This window comes from Macaca mulatta, chromosome 4 (assembly GCF_049350105.2).
Source record: "Macaca mulatta isolate MMU2019108-1 chromosome 4, T2T-MMU8v2.0, whole genome shotgun sequence".
Classification (NCBI taxonomy): Eukaryota; Metazoa; Chordata; class Mammalia; order Primates; family Cercopithecidae; genus Macaca; species Macaca mulatta.
The window spans coordinates 71,093,825-71,114,010 of NC_133409.1; the positions used below are offsets into that span (position 1 = coordinate 71,093,825).

At 39.1% G+C, this 20,186-nt stretch overlaps 1 protein-coding gene across 13 annotated transcripts in view; it reads right to left on the reverse strand.

The window, feature by feature from the left end:
* The window catches only part of SYNE1 (spectrin repeat containing nuclear envelope protein 1), a 529,762-nt gene that overhangs the window by 250,262 nt on the left and 259,314 nt on the right, over positions 1 to 20,186 (reverse strand). For 12 of the 13 annotated variants that reach the window (XM_028847246.2, XM_077999555.1, XM_028847257.2 and 9 more), the window contains 8 exons: positions 19,078 to 19,242; positions 14,044 to 14,400; positions 9,469 to 9,605; positions 9,074 to 9,251; positions 5,752 to 5,934; positions 2,410 to 2,553; positions 1,909 to 2,064; positions 189 to 353 (listed from right to left, as the gene is read on the reverse strand). In XM_028847246.2, coding sequence (XP_028703079.2) covers positions 189 to 353; positions 1,909 to 2,064; positions 2,410 to 2,553; positions 5,752 to 5,934; positions 9,074 to 9,251; positions 9,469 to 9,605; positions 14,044 to 14,400; positions 19,078 to 19,242 — 1,485 coding nt within the window. The remainder of the gene's footprint in view (positions 1 to 188; positions 354 to 1,908; positions 2,065 to 2,409; positions 2,554 to 5,751; positions 5,935 to 9,073; positions 9,252 to 9,468; positions 9,606 to 14,043; positions 14,401 to 19,077; positions 19,243 to 20,186) is intronic. The other variant, XM_077999556.1, reaches the window with a different exon arrangement.

Below are 20,186 nucleotides of genomic sequence, written 5' to 3' on the forward strand. Positions count from 1 at the left end.
TGGGGTCAGATGATTCAGGAATTCTCTGGCATGTCCACCCAAGGCAGACAGGGTTACACTCACAAAGCATCTGAGATTGCTCAAGGAGAGAATGCGACATCATCACTCCAGGTGGATGGAGACGGGAAATTTTGAGAAAAACAAACAAATTCTGTAGGTTGGAGATATTTCTATCTAAAGATGCACACCTCAAGCTTGAGCGTCCTGCTGTCTAGCACACTTTTGTCGGACGTCGGGTGGCAATACGAATCCAGCATGTGAATCGCATCTGTCATCCAGTCTTGTAATTCTTTAATCCCGAGAGAGAACTGATTGTGTTCTGCAACGATTCTATCCAGCCTTGACACTTTCTCCTGGAAATGACAGAAACATTTTTCGAGCTGTCCATCCCGCAGAGACAAATTGTAAAGCTAACAGTTTGTTTGAAACAATGGCAATCAGTCATGGCTTCATACGCTGCCAGATACGAGGCAAGTCTGGCCTAATTCTATGAGATATGTCAAAGATCTTTCTAAATCATAAAACTGTTAGAAAAACTGGCTCAAAAGCAAGAAAAAGTTACAATTATATGCCTCTCCAATTCTTTATGACCATCATGATTATTTTAAATCAGTAAAATTTCTCCCTAATGCCTTGTCTGGGAGACTGGTCAAAGTAGTTTCTACCTTTCACATATTCCATTGGGCTCATCTGACACTACAACCCACATGACCTACATTGTAGCCAGGGTTCTAAAAAAAATAATCTGAGATTTTTGTAATATCTCTAAATTTTAAAACTTGGGACTGTCCGTGTGGTTTTGCATATTAATTATAGGTCAATCTAACACAGTGAAGACTTTACAAGAATAATCTACAGCTCTCAAAACATTCATATATCGATTACTTTTGGTATCTAAGTAAATACAAAGGAATTGAAAGATGTTCTTCATTCATTCTAAGATGATTCATTCCTTATCTTAACTTAGATATGTGCCAGATTTTATAAAGACAACAAAAGTAACATTCATAGAATAAACATGGGTGTAAACATAGACTATTTACTTCCAGATCTAAGCTAGTGTGACTGCCTCAGTGATGTGTATTGAAGACCCAAATCAACAGACCCTGTAAGTCCACACTTACAGAACAGATGAGGCCAAATTAAAGATCAAATTATACCGGGGTCCCTATATTCTAACACCTGAAATTTCAAAATCTAGGAAACAAAGGTTGTAAGCCACATAAAGCTCAAGATAGGCCTGCACCACACAGTTCAAAATGGGTCTATGTTATACTGGCTGAATGTTCTAAATGAGGTTGTAGTAGGATTCCATTTGTTTTCTTCTAAGCTATTTGAAAAGAGATTTAATCAGTTGTCTGAACCATTGCCAATTTTGAGCTCTGCTCTAGAATCTGAACTGAAACTCTCAATCAACACATCCTTGACTACTATATAATTAATGCACAGATTCAGATGAATTTTTTAAATATACCACTATATATACTTTAATAAAATTTAAACTGTTTAGAATTCATGTTTTTCTAAAGCAATTTAATCTGGGCCTCTTTAGAACAAAGGCTCTGAGCTTTGCTGTATGTTTATGATTTGAATCTTCCAAATCGGAGCTCTGGGGAACATATCATTTCAGTATTAAAAGGAATATCTTAAGCAATAAGGAAGACTGGAAGTCCTTTCAATTTTTGAAATCTGTTTCGGCCTTTTCAGAGAGCCACATCAAGCTGATGCAACAACAATGATGAACTTAGATTGCAAGGCGAGGGAAACAACACACACGCCCCTTACTGCTGACCTGGAGACCCACACTGTCGGCAGGTCAGGACGCAATGCACACCCCGCAGAACCTGCTGCAACTCCAGTTTTGCGACATCAGTATCACACTCACACACAGCACGTGCCAGGCGTTACCTTTGTTAAATTGCTTAGCGCTAGATACTGAGAAGATAGCTGCGACACTCTGTGCCTAAAGCTCTTGCTGGCAGCTTGTCCTTCCCACAGCTGCTGAGCTTTCTCTTTTAGCCTGTTGAGCTGAGGCTCGTAGCAGTGTATTTCCTCAAGGACAGACTGAAAAGCACAAGCAAGTTACTATTCAGAGGCTGTGGAAAAGCACATCGCGTACGAAGCTTTGGCCCGGAGAACATGGAAATCAACACTGGCAGGCCGTCCATGTACTCTGGAGGCTTTATTATCTCCAATCTACACACCGTGGAGCACAAATCATGGAAGGAGACAAATCATACTTCCAAGGAAAGTCAGAAAACATAAAATCCGCCAGCAATGGGGAAAGAACACACTACATCTCACGGCGGCACAGTCTAACTCAAGGGTGCTGAGCATGCATCTGTAGAGTCGACAGAGGACGGGACAAAGACACGGTCAGATGGGGATCTGGGGAGGCGGGTTCATCACCTGGAGCTTCTGCTGCTCTCTCCTCTTTGCCGGCAGATCATAGAGGCGATTGCTGCTTTCATGGACCATCTTCTCAGTTTTACTCAGCCAGTCCTGGATAGGCTCAGCGCTTACTTCAAAGTCTTTCATTTGGATCTTTAGATTCTGCAAGGTTTTAGATAGTGTCCAGGACAAGAAAATATTTTAAAGGCAGGTCCAAGGTCCTTCACTTGGCATTCAAAGTCCACCCAGGCTGGGCGCAGTGGCTCACGCCTGTAATCCCAGCACTTTGGGTGGCCGAGGTGGGCAGATAGCTTGAGCTCAGGAGTTCAAGACCAGCCTGGGCAACATGATGTGACCCCGTCTCTACTAAAATACAGAAAATTAGCCAGCTGTGCTGGCAGGTGCCTGTAATCTCAGTTACTCAGGAGGCCCAGGCAGGAGAATTGCTTGAACCCAGGATGTGGAGCTTGTAGTGAGCTGAGATTGTGCCACTCTACTCCAGCCTGGGTGACAGAGGGCGACTCTGTCTCAAAAAAATCCACAAAAAAACAAAGTCTGCCCCAAAGTCTGAAACATTCCATCTTTTACCTTGGCACAAATATATTTTTTGAACATCCTTTAAGAACTTTTTAGGGTTCTCCTTTGGAAAATGTAATTTTTACCCCCTAACATTCCAGCCCACTTCTGAGATCACACCCATTTCTCAACTTCTAGAGCATTTGTTGTCTATACCATGCCTATATACTTCATCATAGAGTAGGTTGGATTGTGAATTTTCATCTGATGCAGACATGCCTTGTCTCCAAAACTAGACTGCAAGCTCCATGAGGGGAGGGCCCAGGTCTGACACTTCCTGAGACACACCATAGTACCTTACAGGAACGTAAAGAAACATTAGTCAACATTTGGTTGATTTTCATTAATGGGGGTACAAGAAGTAGCATATTCGTGTAGTTTACATGCTTATGTTGTTAATAAATAATTTATTCTGATTTATAAAGTGATAAGAAATACTAAATAATGTTATGTGCTTATCACATAAGAATATCATAAGTACTTTCACAGTTACTATATAGTACCCTAGGTGTAAAATGTGTTTGATAAAGTTTTATATGGTACTGCTTAACTTTAGCAAAGGTGTCTGCATCTACTGTGTCTTATAAAAGTGGTAGGTGGATGTGAATGTGAATTTGTTATTTATGTTACACTGTGAGTCAACTAAAGGCTATAAAAACAACCAGTACTTTAGGTAGTTTTGTCCAAGAGGGAATACATAAAGGTTAGCTGAAAAATCTAAGTGGCAAGGGCTAATGACGCTTATGAGAGAATAGCTGAAGGTTCCACCTGTATCTGGTCTGGGATGTCTACAGTATGGGGAAAATCACATCTGCCTTACTCACCTCTGAGGGAGATGGGTTAGCTGTAAGAATCCTTTGAAAAGTTAGTATCTCACAAATGTAAAATACCAAAATAACTTCTGGAGTATTCTACTAAAATTTAGGTTGCATGAAGGCAGGGACTTGGTTCTGTTTTATTCTCTGCTATAGCCCCAGAGCCTAGACTAGTCCTTCACAAACAGAAGATGCTCAACAGATATTTGTGGAATAATTAAATTCATAAATTCAAGGTGTTTCCATCTTCCTGCTACTGGAGTCTCATGGGGCCACTTGATACGGTTTGGCTGCGTCCCCACTCAAATCTCATCTTGAATTGCAGTTCCCATAATCCCCATGTGTCTTGGGAGGGAACCGATGGGAGGTAATTGAATCATGGGGTGGTGACCCCCATGCTGCTGTTCTCATGATAGTGAGTTCTCACGAGATCTGACGGTTTTATAATGGGCTTTTCCTGCTTTTGCTCATACTTCTACTTCCTGCCACCATTTGCTTCCCCTTCTGCCATGATTGTAAGTTTCCTGAGGCCTGCCCAACCCTGCAGAATTGTGAGTCGATTAAACCTCTCTCCTTTATAAATTACCCAGTCCTGGGTATGTCCTCAGAGCATTGTGAGAATGAACTAATATGCCACAAAACAGGGCAAATGGGGGACCATGATCAGAAATTTAGGTTTTAAAAGAAAGGAGATGAGAGGGGAGGCGAAGGGGATGGGAGGAGAGAGGAGGGGTGAGGAAGGGGGAGAGGGAGGAATAAGGAGACAGGAAGGGGAGATGAGGTGAAGGGGAGGAGAGGGGAGGGGAAGGCAGGGAAGGGAAAGGAAAGGACAGGACAGGACAGGACAGGAAAGGCAAGGCAAGGCAAGGAAAGGAAAGGAAGAGAAAGGAAAGGAAAGGAAAGGAAGAGAAAGGAAGGGAAAAAGGAAAGGAAAGAATCAAAACAGATAGACAGATACCTACTCTGAGGGGAACAGCAGATTAAGAAAACAGGCAATTCATGACCCACTCACCCACTCTTGGGCATCTCTTGAACTAGATAACCTTATAATCAATGCTAAATATGCTACACTCAACAGCTGATGCCCCCCAGGTCAGACCACATAGCATTAATAATTCCTGAAGGATTAAGGAAACATTTCTAGGCACAATGGTTATCACTCTGTTAAATGGAGGGTGCTGGCCATGAAAAAACAGTCACCATTACAAAAGAGAGATCAATGGTCTTGGATCAGGAAAGAATTGAGGAAATACACATTTTCTCCTACTGAATATTATTTCTCTATCATTATCTTTTTCCAACCTTCATCAATAATGATCATAAGCAAATGAAGGATCTATTCTGCCAAAAAGTGTTTTAAAAGGAAAAGATACCCTCTATGTCTCTAAATTTTCCTCTGAAAGAAGAGTCGATACATAAAATAGATAATCTCAGAAGAAAAAAAATAAGTATATTGCGGCAGTAACTATTTAATGGTTATAATAGATTCATCTTCTATTGTGTCTGGAAAAAATAAAATTATATAAACATTGTTTCTGCATACTTAATGCCTAAAAACCTACTACCTGGTATTTGCATTAGTTATAATATACACACTCATCTGTAACATTTTGTGGCTTATATAGATATTCCTGTTTATTCTCCTAGACCACCTTCCAGAATTGAGGCAGTTCACATGAAAGGCTAAGTGTTCTGCTGAAATGTAAAACTGACTGTCCCTGCTGGGAGATTGCAAGGGCAGGTCAGTGACAAGAGACCCTAACATGCAAGAAGCTACTTAATTCTTCAGGGAGGCTCCCACTTCTAGCATTGGGCTATATCTTACTGTTAGCCCTTTGTCCTCTTACATTCAGAGACGGAGTGACCAAAATCATTGACAAGGGGACTTTGATATACAGAAACTGTGGTTTCACTAACAACAGCAATAACAAATAACACATAATATTTCCATGTGGATGGCTATATATACCTCCAAAGCAGATTCTTTTTGGTGGAGATTTGAATGAAAATTTTTCCAATCTTCTTTTGCACCTGAAACTTTGGCCTGGATCCCTTTCGCTTTCTCTTTGGTCAGCAGGGTACTCAGAAGTTCCCCTTTGGACAGCATCACGTTTAGCTTGTGCTGACCATTTTCACTTTCTGACAAAAACTCCTACAAAAGAAAATATAGAATTAGGCATAATAAAAATGTTCTGTGTTGTTTCTATTATTTCTTTTCTTTTCTTTCTTTCTTTTTCTTTCCTTTCTTCTTTTTTTTTTTTTTTTTGAGATAGAGTTTCGCTCTGTCACCCAGGCTGGAGTGCAGTGGTGTGATCTCGGCTCACTGCAGCCTCTGCCTTCTGGGTTCAAGCAATTCTCCTGCCTCAGCCTCCTGAGTAGCTGGGACTACAGGTGCATGCTACCGCACCCAGATAATTTTTTTGTATTTTTAGTAGAGATGGGGTTTCACCATGTTGGCCAGGATGGTCTTGATCTCCTGACCTCCTGATCCACCTGCCTCAGTGTCCCGAAGTGCTGGGATTACAGGCATGAGCCACCATGCCCGCCCTCTATTATTTCTTAATAAAGTCAAAGAAAAGGAAATAAACTCTTTTTATTGTATATGTTAAATGACCCAGGTCATCCTTTAATAGTCAAATTGCAAACTACTTTATCTACTAAATTCTGACTTGTCTCAAAAAAGTGGTGAGCTATCTCATAAAATATTAAAAATTTGATAAAAATAAACAGGAGAAGAAATGAAGACCAAGGGAAAATAAGAGTTGTAAAATAGAATAAACTCTGGCTAAGACTCGTTTACAAAACAAATGCTTTGTAGTTCCATATAGTTGGTGGAGCTGGATTATGATTTTGGCTCTGAGGATCCTAGCTGCCAAAGTAAAAGAGTAAACACAACCAGGGACAAGACTCACAGAGCCCACAGGATAAAAACACACCATCTACTCAGCAGAAGCACAATTCTCTCTAGGAAAAGACAGGAGATGAATTTCCGTGGGGAATCTTATTAAAATAAATGCTATTAAATGGAGCAGATTACATTATTAGTAGTGGCTTACAAAAAAACAACAAGAGAGAGTTTCATAGGGTTGTCCTTATGAGGACAAAGTGTAGTTTAATAAAGTGTAGCTACGATACGTACTTTTCCCTTCATGTGGCTAGATCTCAAAGAATAGTCTTCTTCTAGAAAAAATGGGTAGATTCTGTATTCTACAGTTAATTCTCAATAATATTTTCAAGTGCTAAAGAAGAAATTGAAAGCACAAGCTCAAAGTTATTTATTCTGACAAGAAACAGAAGCACAGATATTCTGTTGTAGATTTTGATTAAAGAAACTCTGCCAGGACGTGTGTCTTAACGGATGGCCACCCCTGTCCATGGAGGCATGCTGTGGTGGGAGGGTCAGAGAAAACGCCAAAGGCTGTCCTCTAAAATAGTACTAGCCACGTGCGGTGGCTCACGCTTGTAATCCCAGAGCTTTGGGAGGCCGAGGCGGGCAGATCAGCTGAGCCCAGGAGTTCGAGACCAGCCTGAGCAACACGCTGAAACCCTGTCTCTACCAAAAATACAAAAGTTAGCTGGGCGTGTTGATGCATGTCTGTAATCCCAGCTCCTCAGGAGGCTGAGGCAGAAGGATTGCTTGAACACGGGAGGCAGAGGTTGCAGTGAACCAAGATAGGGCCACTGGACTCTGGCCTGGGTGACAGAGTGAAAACTTTTCTCAAAAAAAAAAAAAGAAAAGAAAAGAAAAATAATATTGTGTTTCTCCAACACAGAAAAATAGGTGATTGAGGTTCTGCAGTTCTACCCCCAAGCCTGAAACAAAACAGGAAGAATTTTACTATTTTATTTATTTATTTATTTATTTATCTATTTTTTAAGATAGTCTCGCTCTATAGCTCAGTCTGGAGTGTGGTGGCGCGATCTTGGCTCATTGGAATCTCCGTCTCCTGGGTTTAGGCAATTCTCCTGTCTCAGCCTCCCATGTAGATAGGATTATGGGCGCCCACCACCATACTTGGCTATTTTTCATATTTTATTAGTAGAGACAGGGTTTCTCCATGTTGGCCAGGCTGGTCTCAAACTCCTGATCTCAAGTGATCCGCCCACCCCAGCTTCCCAAAGTCCTGGGATTACAGGTGTGAGCCGCTGCACCTGACTGGGAAGAATTTTAAATGGAGCAAATTTTCAAAGGCAGAGTTGTCCTGTTATATTAAGTTATTAACTAAGAATTTTCAAAGGTAAACTAGATATGAACAATACTGTTTCAGAGCCTGCTCCTACTAGAGACACTTCAAGAACAAGTGCTTACACAGTGTTCTACATACCTGCGCCATCTGAAAGAAACTCAAACTTCATAACCAATCACTCAGAACTGCTGCTACGTGAAATGAGCGGACATACAAGTACAAAAGGCAATTTCAACAACTGTGCCTCAAAAATGCTATTGAATGAATTAAGGTGGTATGTGAATTGGCACCATGAAGTTACAGTTAGGTAAAGACAAGACTAGCAAAATAAACCCGAATGAACAAACATAAAATAGAACCACAGCTCTGGCTATCTTAACACACCAGCTTTGTGACCTCACTGACGCTTTTACCCTATTGTACACTGGCAATAATAAATTTACATACCTGAAATGGTTGTTGTGAAAAGTAAATGAGAAAATCCACTTAGAGTGCTCAGGAACAATGCTTATCACATAGAAAAAACGTTTTATTATTTCCTAGATCACTATTAATATGTAAAAATAGTGTGCATTTATATAAATGAATTGGTTCCTCTTCATATACAGAATCAATTGTTTTAAGTGGGGATTTATTTAAAATTTGAATTTCTTAGGCAAAACTTTTATATGCGATGCTCTTCTGAAAAGATCTAGAGAAGCGGTCCCCAACCTTTTTGGCACCAGGGAGTGGCTTCATGGAAGACAATTTTTCCACAGACGGGGTGGGTCGGGGGAATGGTTTCGGGATGAAACTGTTCTACCTCAGATCATCAGGCATTGTTTAGATTCTTACAAGGAGCATATAGCCTAGTTCCTTTGTGTGCACAGTTCACAATGGGGTTCACGCTCCTATGAGAACCTAATGCTGCCACTGATCTGACAGGAGGCGGAGCTCAGGCAGTGATGTTCATTGGCCTGCTGCTCACCTCCTGCTGTGCGGTCTGGTTCCTAACAGGCCAGGGACCCGTACCAGTCTGCAGCCCACGAGTTGGGGACCCTTGATTTGGAAGTAACTTTAATTCACATCAACCCCACTTCTAGAATTAATTGATAACACCCTTACCTGTATTTTCTGAAGACTAGTTGAAACTTCACTAATATTTTGAGGTATATCAAAGCACTTGGCGGTAGTGATTTTTGCATTAACCAACCACTGCTGAAAATCCCTGAAGGCTTTTCGAAATCTTTGCTGTAAAATCTGTTCTTTATTCTGGCAGCCCTTGGATGCTTGCAAACAAAGACTGAAAGGGTGATGCAAAAATTTAACGGCAGGAAAAAGTGATAAAGTTGATGAAAATCATGTTTGATAGAATCAGCAGTTCTTAGAATGTGCACTTACCTCATTTAGTAATATATTTAATGCTGAATTAATATTATTTTGAAATTACACCTTAAAATAAACCTCTAGCTTCTAATTTGTATAAAAATATCTTGAACTCCAATAAGGTTCATGCTCACCAATTATACTCTTTAATCAAGCCAGAAACTTTTCCACTGTAGGTACTCAGGTCTCTGGAAAATCGACAAAGTTCATTCAGCTGAGACTTGAGATCCTCTGTTCTAGGCTCCGCTTTTTGCAAAGCATCCAGTATCTCCTGTTCAGAAATAATGAGACAGAGAAGCAAGCACTTACATTGGGTGATCTCCATATCTTCATACTATACATGCATCAATCATATTATAGGTGACAGAGGAACCAACATAGCAGATTCAATGAAGAAACGAGGCCTCTTTTCAGGATTTCTCTGACAAATAATAGCACCTGGCTCATTTGTCCCTTTTTTCTTGCCATAGATAGACACTCTAGTATCAAATATTGCAAAGTAGTTAAGTGATTAAGTGGTCAAATGACTTAAAAATAAGACAAGAAAGAGAAAAGAGAAAATAGCCTACATTGTTTACAAATAGTCTGACTAGGCCATCAGGAGATATGTATATTTTTTAAAGGTGAAAAGAAATCATTTTAAAGAAAAGCAACACTTATTTTGGATTAAATATGTATATTGAGGGCCAGGTGTAGTGGCTCATGCCTGTAATTCCAGCACTTTGGGAGGCCAAGGTGGTTGGATCACCTGAGGTCAGGAGTTCAAGACCAGCCTGACCAACATGGTAAATCCCATCTCTACTGAAAGTACAAAAATTAGCCAGACGTGGTGGTGGGCGCCTGTAATCCCAGCTACTTGGGAGGCTGAGGCAGGAGAACCACTAGAACCCAGGAGATGGAGGTTGCAGTGAGCCGAGATTGTGCCATTGCACTCCAGCCTGGGGGACAGAATGAAACTCCGTCTCAAAGAAAAAATATATATATATATATGTGTGTGTGTGTGTGTGTGTGTGTGTGTATATATCTATATATATATGTATATACACAAAATTGAATCCTGTTTCAATAGATTTTATGTAGTATATACAGCTTTTACATTAAAAATTTCTCATAATCCATGAGTCTGGTTTAAATAGTAATTCATTTATTTCATAGTTTCGTTCATAAAGTCATCAAGTATTTGCTAAATGTCTACTATGTGCCAAGCATTTTGCTGGATTCTGGGACCCTTCGTCTCCCCACGAATAAAGGTAATATTCTTGTTCTTGAAGAACTCACTATTTAATAGATGAGGGAGACAGGTGAATAGCTGCAGTACTGTGTACACCCAATCCAAAATAAAGCCTTAGGACTTGAAAAGTACACCTCTGAAATCGAGGCCATGGTCAGCTGAGTTACACAAGGTGCTCTGCAATCAGAGTGTTCCTCTCATAGGGTTGTCGCAAGGAGCAAATGAAATCATGAATGTCAAATACTTAGCACAGTTCCTAGCACACTAAGTGTCTAATTCATAAAATCAGCAGGAGAATGACTCCCAAATATGTAAACACTGTGTGGATAACGGTAGCACTGAAGCGAAAACCAAAATAAATTGAGGGGGAGGGGCAAAAAGATGAGTAACTACTCAAACAGCTGTTGCTGTGACCATTATTGTATGAGATATTTGTCAAGAGATGGCCCAGATTTGTAGAGAAACCACATCCCTCAACAAACCAGCCCTGTGCTTCATTCCTCGTCCTGGTAAATGGCACCACTGTCCCCCGCTGATGTCAATCAGAAGATCAAGCATCATCCTGGCCTCTCCCTTTGTTTTCCTTCTCGCTCCATGCAAGAGATACCCAGGCTAGCTTATTCTGTGTCTCAGCTTCTTTCATCACTCCCCTCTTCGCCTCTGCACATTGACTTTCACAGACCCACTTACATACTCATTATTTCTTTCTGGGGTGGCACTACATCCTCCTAATCTGATTCCTCCTCTCTAGGTTCCTCTCCTGTGTTTTCTGACTCCTCAATGATCCTGCATCTTGATGTTGTTCCTTTACCTCACCTGTCAGGTCACATTTTAATTATACCTCAAGACTCAGCTCAAAGAACAACTCCTTTAAGTACCCCCTACCCTCCTTCCCACCTCTTCGGGCTTCTCAGCTGAGGATACACAGGAAACTTGAGGACATCCATCACAAGGAGTATCCCCATCGCATACTTGTGTATCTCCCCACCTAGACTGTGATTATGAGAGCAGGAATGACGTTCTCTTGGTTTGTCAATTCTCTTCTTTTTTTTTTTTTTTTGAGATGGAGTGTTGCTCTGCTGCCCAGGCTGGAGTGCAGTGCCACGATCTCGGCTCACTGCAAGCTCCGCCTCCTGGGTTCACGCCATTCTCTTGCCTCAGCCTCCCGAGTAGCTGGGACTACAGGCGCCTGCCACCACATTCGGCCAATTTTTTTTTTTTTTTTTTTTTTTTTTGCATTTTTGGTAGAGATGGGGTTTCACTGTGTTAGCCAGGATGGTCTCGATCTCCTGACCTCGTGATCTGCCCACCTCGGCCTCCCAAAGTGCTAGGATTACAGGCATGAGCCACTGCACCCAGCTGGTTTGTCGATTCTTTATTTAACTCGGTGTGTAGGCTGGAGGAGTCTAAGATATCTTTATTTACAAAAATTCATAAACAACTAAACAATTTCTCTCTGAAATTCTAAACACTAAACTAGGGCCAACTATTTTACACCGTATTGAACCTTTTACTTAAGACAGAACATTGTAAGAACTAAAGAAACTTAGCATTCAACAAAAACATAAAAATACTAGAGATTCAAGTCAGTTACTTAAAAATGGGATGACATTAAAAGTGAAAAGTTTTTGACCAAAACATTACATTTAAAACATTTCTATAACTTCATCCTAAATTAAAGTATGTCAGTAGAGTCTTTCATTATATAAATATCAGCTATATATATTTCTGATTCTGTTAAGTCTTAGAATGCATTTTTTCACCTTATACGGCTTAAGAAAATTATTTCCAACACTAATGTCCCAATGGATATTAAGATAAACGAGTTTTGCAAACACAGTAAATAGAATTATTTTTGCAATATTATATTCTATAGTTTATATGTCATCTGTTTTTGTGTTTTAAAGAATTTCTTGAGTATTGTCATCTAATTGCATAAAATAAACACTTGTAATTCTTACTGTGATCAACAAAGACAAGTCCTCCCTAAAAGCAAAACGATGCTCTAAGAACCCTAGCATATCTACTGTTTTGTAAACATTTTCTTACATATTCATTGTGATAGAAATATCTCCACTTTTAGATAAAATGCCATTATTAGAAATAAAAGAAAATATGAATACTGAGAAGCAATGTAGTATTTTCATCGAAAGCACTGACCCTGAAGCAGACATACACAGGGGCTGTCATTTTTTAATTGTTTAATACAACTGAAAACCCATATTTGCTACTGCATTCTCCTGTGTATTTTTATAGGCCTCAACTATTACTTTCACTAATAATATCAACGTAAAAAATAACAATAACAGAATAGTAATGTAATCTAGGCACAACCAAATCTTCCCTTTTTAAAAAAATTTCACTCATATTACTGGGATGGAAAGAAAGGGAAAGAAAAAGGAATCAAAATAGTGTAACTGATTTTTTCATATTATACCATGTAGAGCAATGATCAACTTTGTCCCTGGGTGACAGAACTGATTTCTATGGTTTATTCTGGCACATAAATCCAAAAGACGGGAAATGCAACAGAATAACAAAAGCAAACCCCCAAACCTAGAAACACTGTAAATAAAGTAGAATAAAGAGGTAGAAGGCTTTATTTTACGGCATGCTGCATTTGTTTCAAATACTTGATTTAAAACCAGACACTGCTGGAAATACTACATGACTTTCTTACTGGCAGGAGCTATTTTGAAATGATTGTAATATAAATAGGAGCAGAGAAGTTTACTAAACTTCCTTTTAAGGACATCCATGAATCAGGGCATTATAAAACTGGAAGTATTGAAAAGGCTTTCAAAGATACCGTTTAACAGTGAAAGAAAGGATGAGGAGGTTAAGCTTTTGCTCATTCTTCAGTCTCCCTCGTAGGCTTCCCTTTCTCACACTCTAAAGAAGCTGCCATTAGCTCTAAAAAAAAAAAAAAAAAAGTCCCGGGAAGGTGACCAGGGAGTGTGACGTAGAGTTCTGTTAACGGGCTAATTCAAGAACAGATGTCAAAATCACACAGAGGAGAGCTAATCGGAGCAAAAACTATTCATTATGTTTTAGGAGATTACCAAATGAGTCCTTTAAGGCTATAAATTCAATCATTTAGTTGTATGAAATAGTTAACTGGCAAGAAAACAGCTATGACTCTCTGTCTATTTATGCCCCTGCCCACAGGCCATTTTTCAGACTGAATGGCTGAATACAGTATTACTAACTGTTACACCATAGGAATGAAAGTAAAATGTCTCCACTAACAACGGATGTTTCCTACCGCACATAATAACCCAAATCTTTATTTTTACAAAAGTTTGATATGTGAGAAAAGGAAACAAATCAGACTTTGCTTATTTAACAAGATAAATGCTTCTTCCAAGTGTGCATGTTGCATGTTTTTCGTTAGCAAGATTTTTTTTTTTTAGGAATGATGAAAGTCAAAACATTTTTTTAAGCATAACTACCAATAGAAAACAGGAAGCCAACTTACTTGTCCTTTGTGCCAGCATTCCACTATCTCCTCATCCGTGTTCTTGCCTTCCAGGAGGGTTAACTGCTGAGCCCAGGTTTTCAGAAGGGCACTGAACTCTTGCAGGGCCTGCTCCAGTTGAGCCGCTTGGCCTGAGAATTCCTGCTCCGAAAGGGCCATCTGGCTGACCAGGTTCTCCAAACAGCTCTGCGTTTGGAATACACTGTCTTCCCACTGCTTCCAGTCGGCACGCAGGGCCTGCATCTCCGTGTGCATGAGCTCACACCCACTGGCAGTTGTGTTCTGTTTCACTTCAGGAGCCAGCGACTCCACTCTGCTGAGGCGGCTTGCCCCAATCTCTCTGGAATCTATCAGCTCCTGTAATGGAATATCACCATGGTAACCAAAGAGCCTGTGAGTCACTTGGCTGCAAGTTTTCAACTGTGTACACAGGGGGACCCTGTCCTGCTGGGAAGTTTTAAGAAGTGTGCCACAAGCACCCAGAATCAATTCATCTGCCCGCTCTTAAATTATAATAGCGGGAGTTGTCATCATGAACACCTAAGGCTTATGGCAAAAAAAAAAAAAAAAATCCCGAGAATCCTCAATATCCTGAAACAGACTAAAGAGACACCCTGAAATCAGGCATTATTTGCATACGTGAAAATGTTTAGATAGTGACTCAAGTGTTTGCCTGTGGTGGATTGCTCTTGTAAATGATCCAACCCATATTTCTCTCAAAGTGGATGCTGAATTAATAAAGATTGTGGCAGAACTGTGTTCTGCTCATGGTCTCTATCCTCAATTCATCTTCTTCCACAGGGTAGTGGCTTAAATCACACTTCCATTCTACTAGGAATCAAGCAGACCCGTTGCAGCAAAAGAAGGAGCCTGACTCAATTCCAAATACTTCAATACTAAGTAAATATTTTTGTAGGATATAAAATGAATAATTCATTCATAGATTGACTTACTCAAAAGTTTAAAGTAACCTCTAGAATGAGTTCGTTTATTAGTATTTTTTTAACCTTAAAAAAGTCATTAGAAATTTAACGGTTTAGCTACAGCCAAGTTAACAATTTAGCTTGGTCTTAAAGCACACAAATACTCTAAAGGACAAGATGAAATTAAATCGCATTGTAAATTGATATAATCATGGCATTTCTCTCGGAGAATAGATTCTCTTACTACCACTTTTCTTGGTGAAATAATCATCTGATGTTTATATATTGACATATCTATTGCTAAAGGCAGGATTTTCTTAATATTGTTACAAAATTATGACTTTACTACCTGATTAAATAGAAATAAAAGATAATTAGGCACAAAAATGTTCGAGAAGAAAATCAGTGACCAATTAGCAAGTAAAAAAACATTGGAATGTTAAGTAGGAAGCATGCTTAATAAATTATGTCAAGCATAAAGTATGTCTTAACTAGTCTATATAATATAGTTTGAGTCTCATTAAATTAACCTGAAATAAACATATCTGTTCACAATTATATACAATAGAGCCATATTTTAATATAGATCATTTGAAAGTATTCAGTATTCAGTTGTGCAGTAGTCTAAATTACAATGACATGAAAATCCTTACACACAGCATGATATGCATATTCAACCTTTTCTTAGCAGCAGGTTTATTAGAGTGTATAGTAGTTATTTATTAGTTTATTAGAACCATCCCTGTTTATTAGAGTGTATAGTAGTTACCTGATGAAGAAAAAAATATGTAACTTTTTAACCAGTGCTATGTCTAACTAATAGACTTTAATACTTGTAACTATTTTGCCTTTGTGACCAATTTCCAATTTGAAGTTTCCCAAAATATTCTCTTATGCGTTATCCCAATTTTCCTTAGCATGAAAACCGAACACTTCAATATTTGCGATGAGAAATCTAGTCATTCAGAATTTGAATCAGGACATCATCATTGTCAAGAGTTTTGAAATGGCTTTTGCATACATTTTCTTATCTTATATTTACATTTTTAAATGTATTAATTGCACATACACACATATGTGCATTCACGCCCTCATACCCACACACCATTTCCTTTAGAGTTGCCTTTTCTCAGTGATTATTCCTGTGGATGTGATAGGTATGGTGCTGAAGGACAGAGGAGGTGCTTTATGTATTTCCTCCAAGGTTTTTAAAATCACCCACACACTAACCTACATTCAGGCTGGACCTGAACTTCTGAGAGGCAGTTTCTGATAGTCTTCACTTTCTCCATCCCAATTTCTTTCCGTCAATTCCTTCTCCTATATTCCCTGTCTTTATGGAAGCACTTTATAAAGGCTTTTCCAAATAAGAGTATTTGTCAACCCAGGAAGCAACCTTTGTAAAAGAATTATCTTACTTTCTCTTATTAACTTTTCGAAACCTTAGTCCATTTCTGTTATCTCCTCTTCCTCAGCTGCCATTTACTCCTAAATCCATGTAACCTGGTTTCTCACCTTCCCTTGCTGTGCAAATGTTTCTCAGACTGGTTGCCCAATAGCCTCACTGTCAAACCTAGTTGAGATTCTTCAGTCTTCCTCCTAATGGCAGCCTCCTGCTGTGCCTGTGATGGTGTCCACCTTCTCTACTCAGAGCCTCAGTGGCATCTCACCCTCCTACTCTTCCTCTTCTGATTTCTCCCCTCCTTTTTCTCTCTACCTTTCAAATCATTTTCTCCTAAGGCTCCTTAAGTATTGGTAGTACCTAGCTTTTGGTCCTGTGCCCAATGTTCTATTTGCTGTATACATAGGTCTTGGTTTTATCCATTTTAGTGACTTTAACAACAAATTAGATGCGATTCACTTTCACCTCTGTGCCTTCAATCCATCTTCCTAACCTGAAATTCAGGCTTGAATATGCAACTGCCCCCAAGACATTACTACTACCTCGAAGTTCAAATTGGATCTGATCATCAATAAGCAACTCCTCACGTCTTCGCCTCTATCACTGGCCTCCTCTGCATGCAATTATTTTCCTCAGGTGGTAATAGTCCTGCGGATTCTAGGTAAAGACTTGACCATCGCGCTTGACTCTTCCCACCTTGTCATGCTACAGCCAATTAATCACTCATTTACCAAATCCACTGGATTTTCTTCCTGGGTGTGTTCTATGTGCCAGGCATGATGCTACAGGTTTTATGTGCGTGATCTAATTTGGTTGCCAAAACAACTTTATCAGACAGGTACTATTTTTATGCATGTATTTTTTAACCAATTGAGAGGCGGAGGCTTGAGGATATCAGGTAACTTGCTGAAAGACACAGCTAGAAGGCCAATAGAAGAAGGATGCCGCATTGGGTTTCTCTGATTCCAGAGCCTGAACTCTAATAGTACAGTAAGCTCTCATTACATTTTTTGTATTACTTTATAAAGACGAGTTTGTGGATCACTGTTCCTCACTAGATTGCAAGTTCCTTAGGGAATGCACGGTCCTGGCTGAATAAATGGATAGATGGTTACATGGATAGATGGAAGGATGGATGAATAAATTAGAATATCACTAAGAAATGCATCAAAGAAGAATTTTAAAGAAACAAACAGAAAAAAAGGACTTAAAAAGTGGTTTTATGTTATTAGTTCAGTTAAAACATACATAGTTATAAGATTTAAATAAGATAATACTTTTAAAGCACTTAGAAGTAGATCTTCAGGCACCAGGCACTGTGGTTCATGCCTGTAATTCCAGCACTTTGGGAGGCCAAGGCAAGCGGATCACCTGAGGTCAGGAGTTTGAGACCAGCCTGTCCAACATGGCGAAAACCCGTCTCTACTAAAAAAAATACAAAAGTTAGCAGTACATGGTGGTGGGCACCTGTAATTATAGCTATTCAGGAGGCTGAAGCAAGGAGAATCGCTTGAACCCAGGAGGCGGAGGTTGCAGTGAGCCGAGATTGCGCCACTGCACTCCAGCCTAGGCCACAGAGCAAGACTCCATTTCAAAAAAAAAAAAAAAAAAATGTAGATCTGCAAAGTGTAGTTACAACTGTAACCATCAGCTATAAATTTTATGACTTTTGGCCAGGAGCGGTGGCTCACGCCTGTAAACCCAGCACTTTGGGAGGCGGAGGCGGGTGGATCACGAGGTCAGGAGATCGAGACCATCCTGGCGAACACGGTGAAACCCCATCTCTATTGAAAATACAAAAGAATTAGCCGGGCGTGGTGGCGGGCGCCTGTAGTCCCAGCTTCTAGGGAGTCTGAGGCAGGAGAATGGCGTGACCCCGGGAGGCGTAGCTTACAGTGAGCGGAGATCACGCCACTGCACGCCAGCCTGGGCGACAGAGCGAGGCTCCGTCTCAAAAAAAAAAAAAAAATTATTACTTTCATATTCTGATCTTGAAATCAAAACACAATCTGAGTTTTAAATTCCTGACCACGATTACACTATTTATTCCCAACATTTCCTTCTCTAAAAGTAAACCACTGAGGATTTCATTCCTGCTTCATTTTAATGTAAAAATCCATTTTCCATGGGGGAAAATGATTACAATTTAATATTTAAGCAACTAGAAATTTACTAAAATGTACCAGAGTCTGCAACTCCCCAAGAAAGGTAAATTTCTGTTTTAGAAATTGTCCTTATGTGGAGTAAACGAGATGATAATTTTAAGGTCCTTTGAAGTACTCCCATCTATTATGTTGTTGGATGTCTTCTAGGAAAGCAGAATAAAACATCCAGAATGACATTCTGAGGTTATTGTTAGAATACATTTAACTAAGTTACTATATAAACTTTTCTTCCATGGTGCTAAACAATAGTATCTGGTTTTGTCAGCCCACCAAATTAGCCATTTCCTAGCCAGTACTATTACAGCAATAAGCACATTTGCATACAGAAATGTAAGGACAATGTTACATTGTGTTCACAAGTGTAAAGTCTTTTGAATTCTTCTCATGACTCTTGTTTATGTTTAGAATCAGTGAGGCATCAAATAGAAAACAGGAAGGAAACATTTTAAATAACAGAATCTTATCCACAAAATCTTTATCAAAAGGGTGTTGTACTCAAGAAGTAATGAAGCAATGTAGCTATAGCATCTGTTCATTTTCTGACCTTAATTTTTGACAACTTTTTCTGCGTGGCTGATGAATCTCCAGACATATCTGACCACCGGTGAAGTTCTTCCTTTGCTGAATGGAGCCAGTCTGTGAACTCGTGGACCGCATCTAAATACATTAGATGATCTTTCACAATCTCTTCCACTTTCCTCATTTTTTCCTAGTAAACAAAGAAAAGACTACCTTAACAGTGGTCCTTTTGAGAACATGAAATCAGATAAGGCAACAGGCCTGATAGAGTTCTCTTAATAAATCTCAGAAAATTTCATTCTTGTTCTTGAATTTTCTCTGAGTTTAATATCTTAAAAAGAAACTATCAAATTTAACTAAATGTCCAGGCTTTGGAAAAGCAACTATTTTCCTGTAAGTTTACTATTTTCTACCTTAGTATGGAAATATATGCTTACTGTATGTTGGCTAACATCCCTCACTAACAATCCTCTTAATAATTATTGTCATAACCATTCTTATTAAAGCAATTTTTTGTTAGCTTGGTGTCCAGCATTCTGTTCAGCATTTTAAATGCATTTGCTCATTTAATCTCCATAACAGTCCTGGGAGGAAGATACTATTATTATCATCATTTTATAAGAAAAGATGCTCAAGCTTAGAGAGGTTAGCTAACATGTAATAGTGGCCAAAGTCACACATTCGAAAGTGTCAAAGCCAGAATTCAAACTTACATCTTTTTGACTAGAGTCATAGCTCATAATCATTACCAAGATGAAAGTGAAGACAAGCACATCTGTTAATAATTGTAGTGTCAAGAAGACAAGAGTTAGTTCCCAACAAAGCAAACCAAAGAAAAGAAAAAGCAGCAAACAACAATTCTCTCCCCTAATTTCTATAATATTTACAAATATGCCAAAGAATAATCATGAAGGAAATGAAAGATTCATATAGAGAATTGGAAATATATTTTTGATATCATATAAAGGATTTTATACTTTGGAAAATAGAAACCGTTTTTACTAAGAGGAGAGATGAACACAATATTTTGTACGTGATTGAATCTTGAAGGTAAATAGACTTGCATTTAATATAACAAATATAAGTGTAGCAAAACAAAAACAACTTTAACAGTAACATTTGATGTGCAAGATA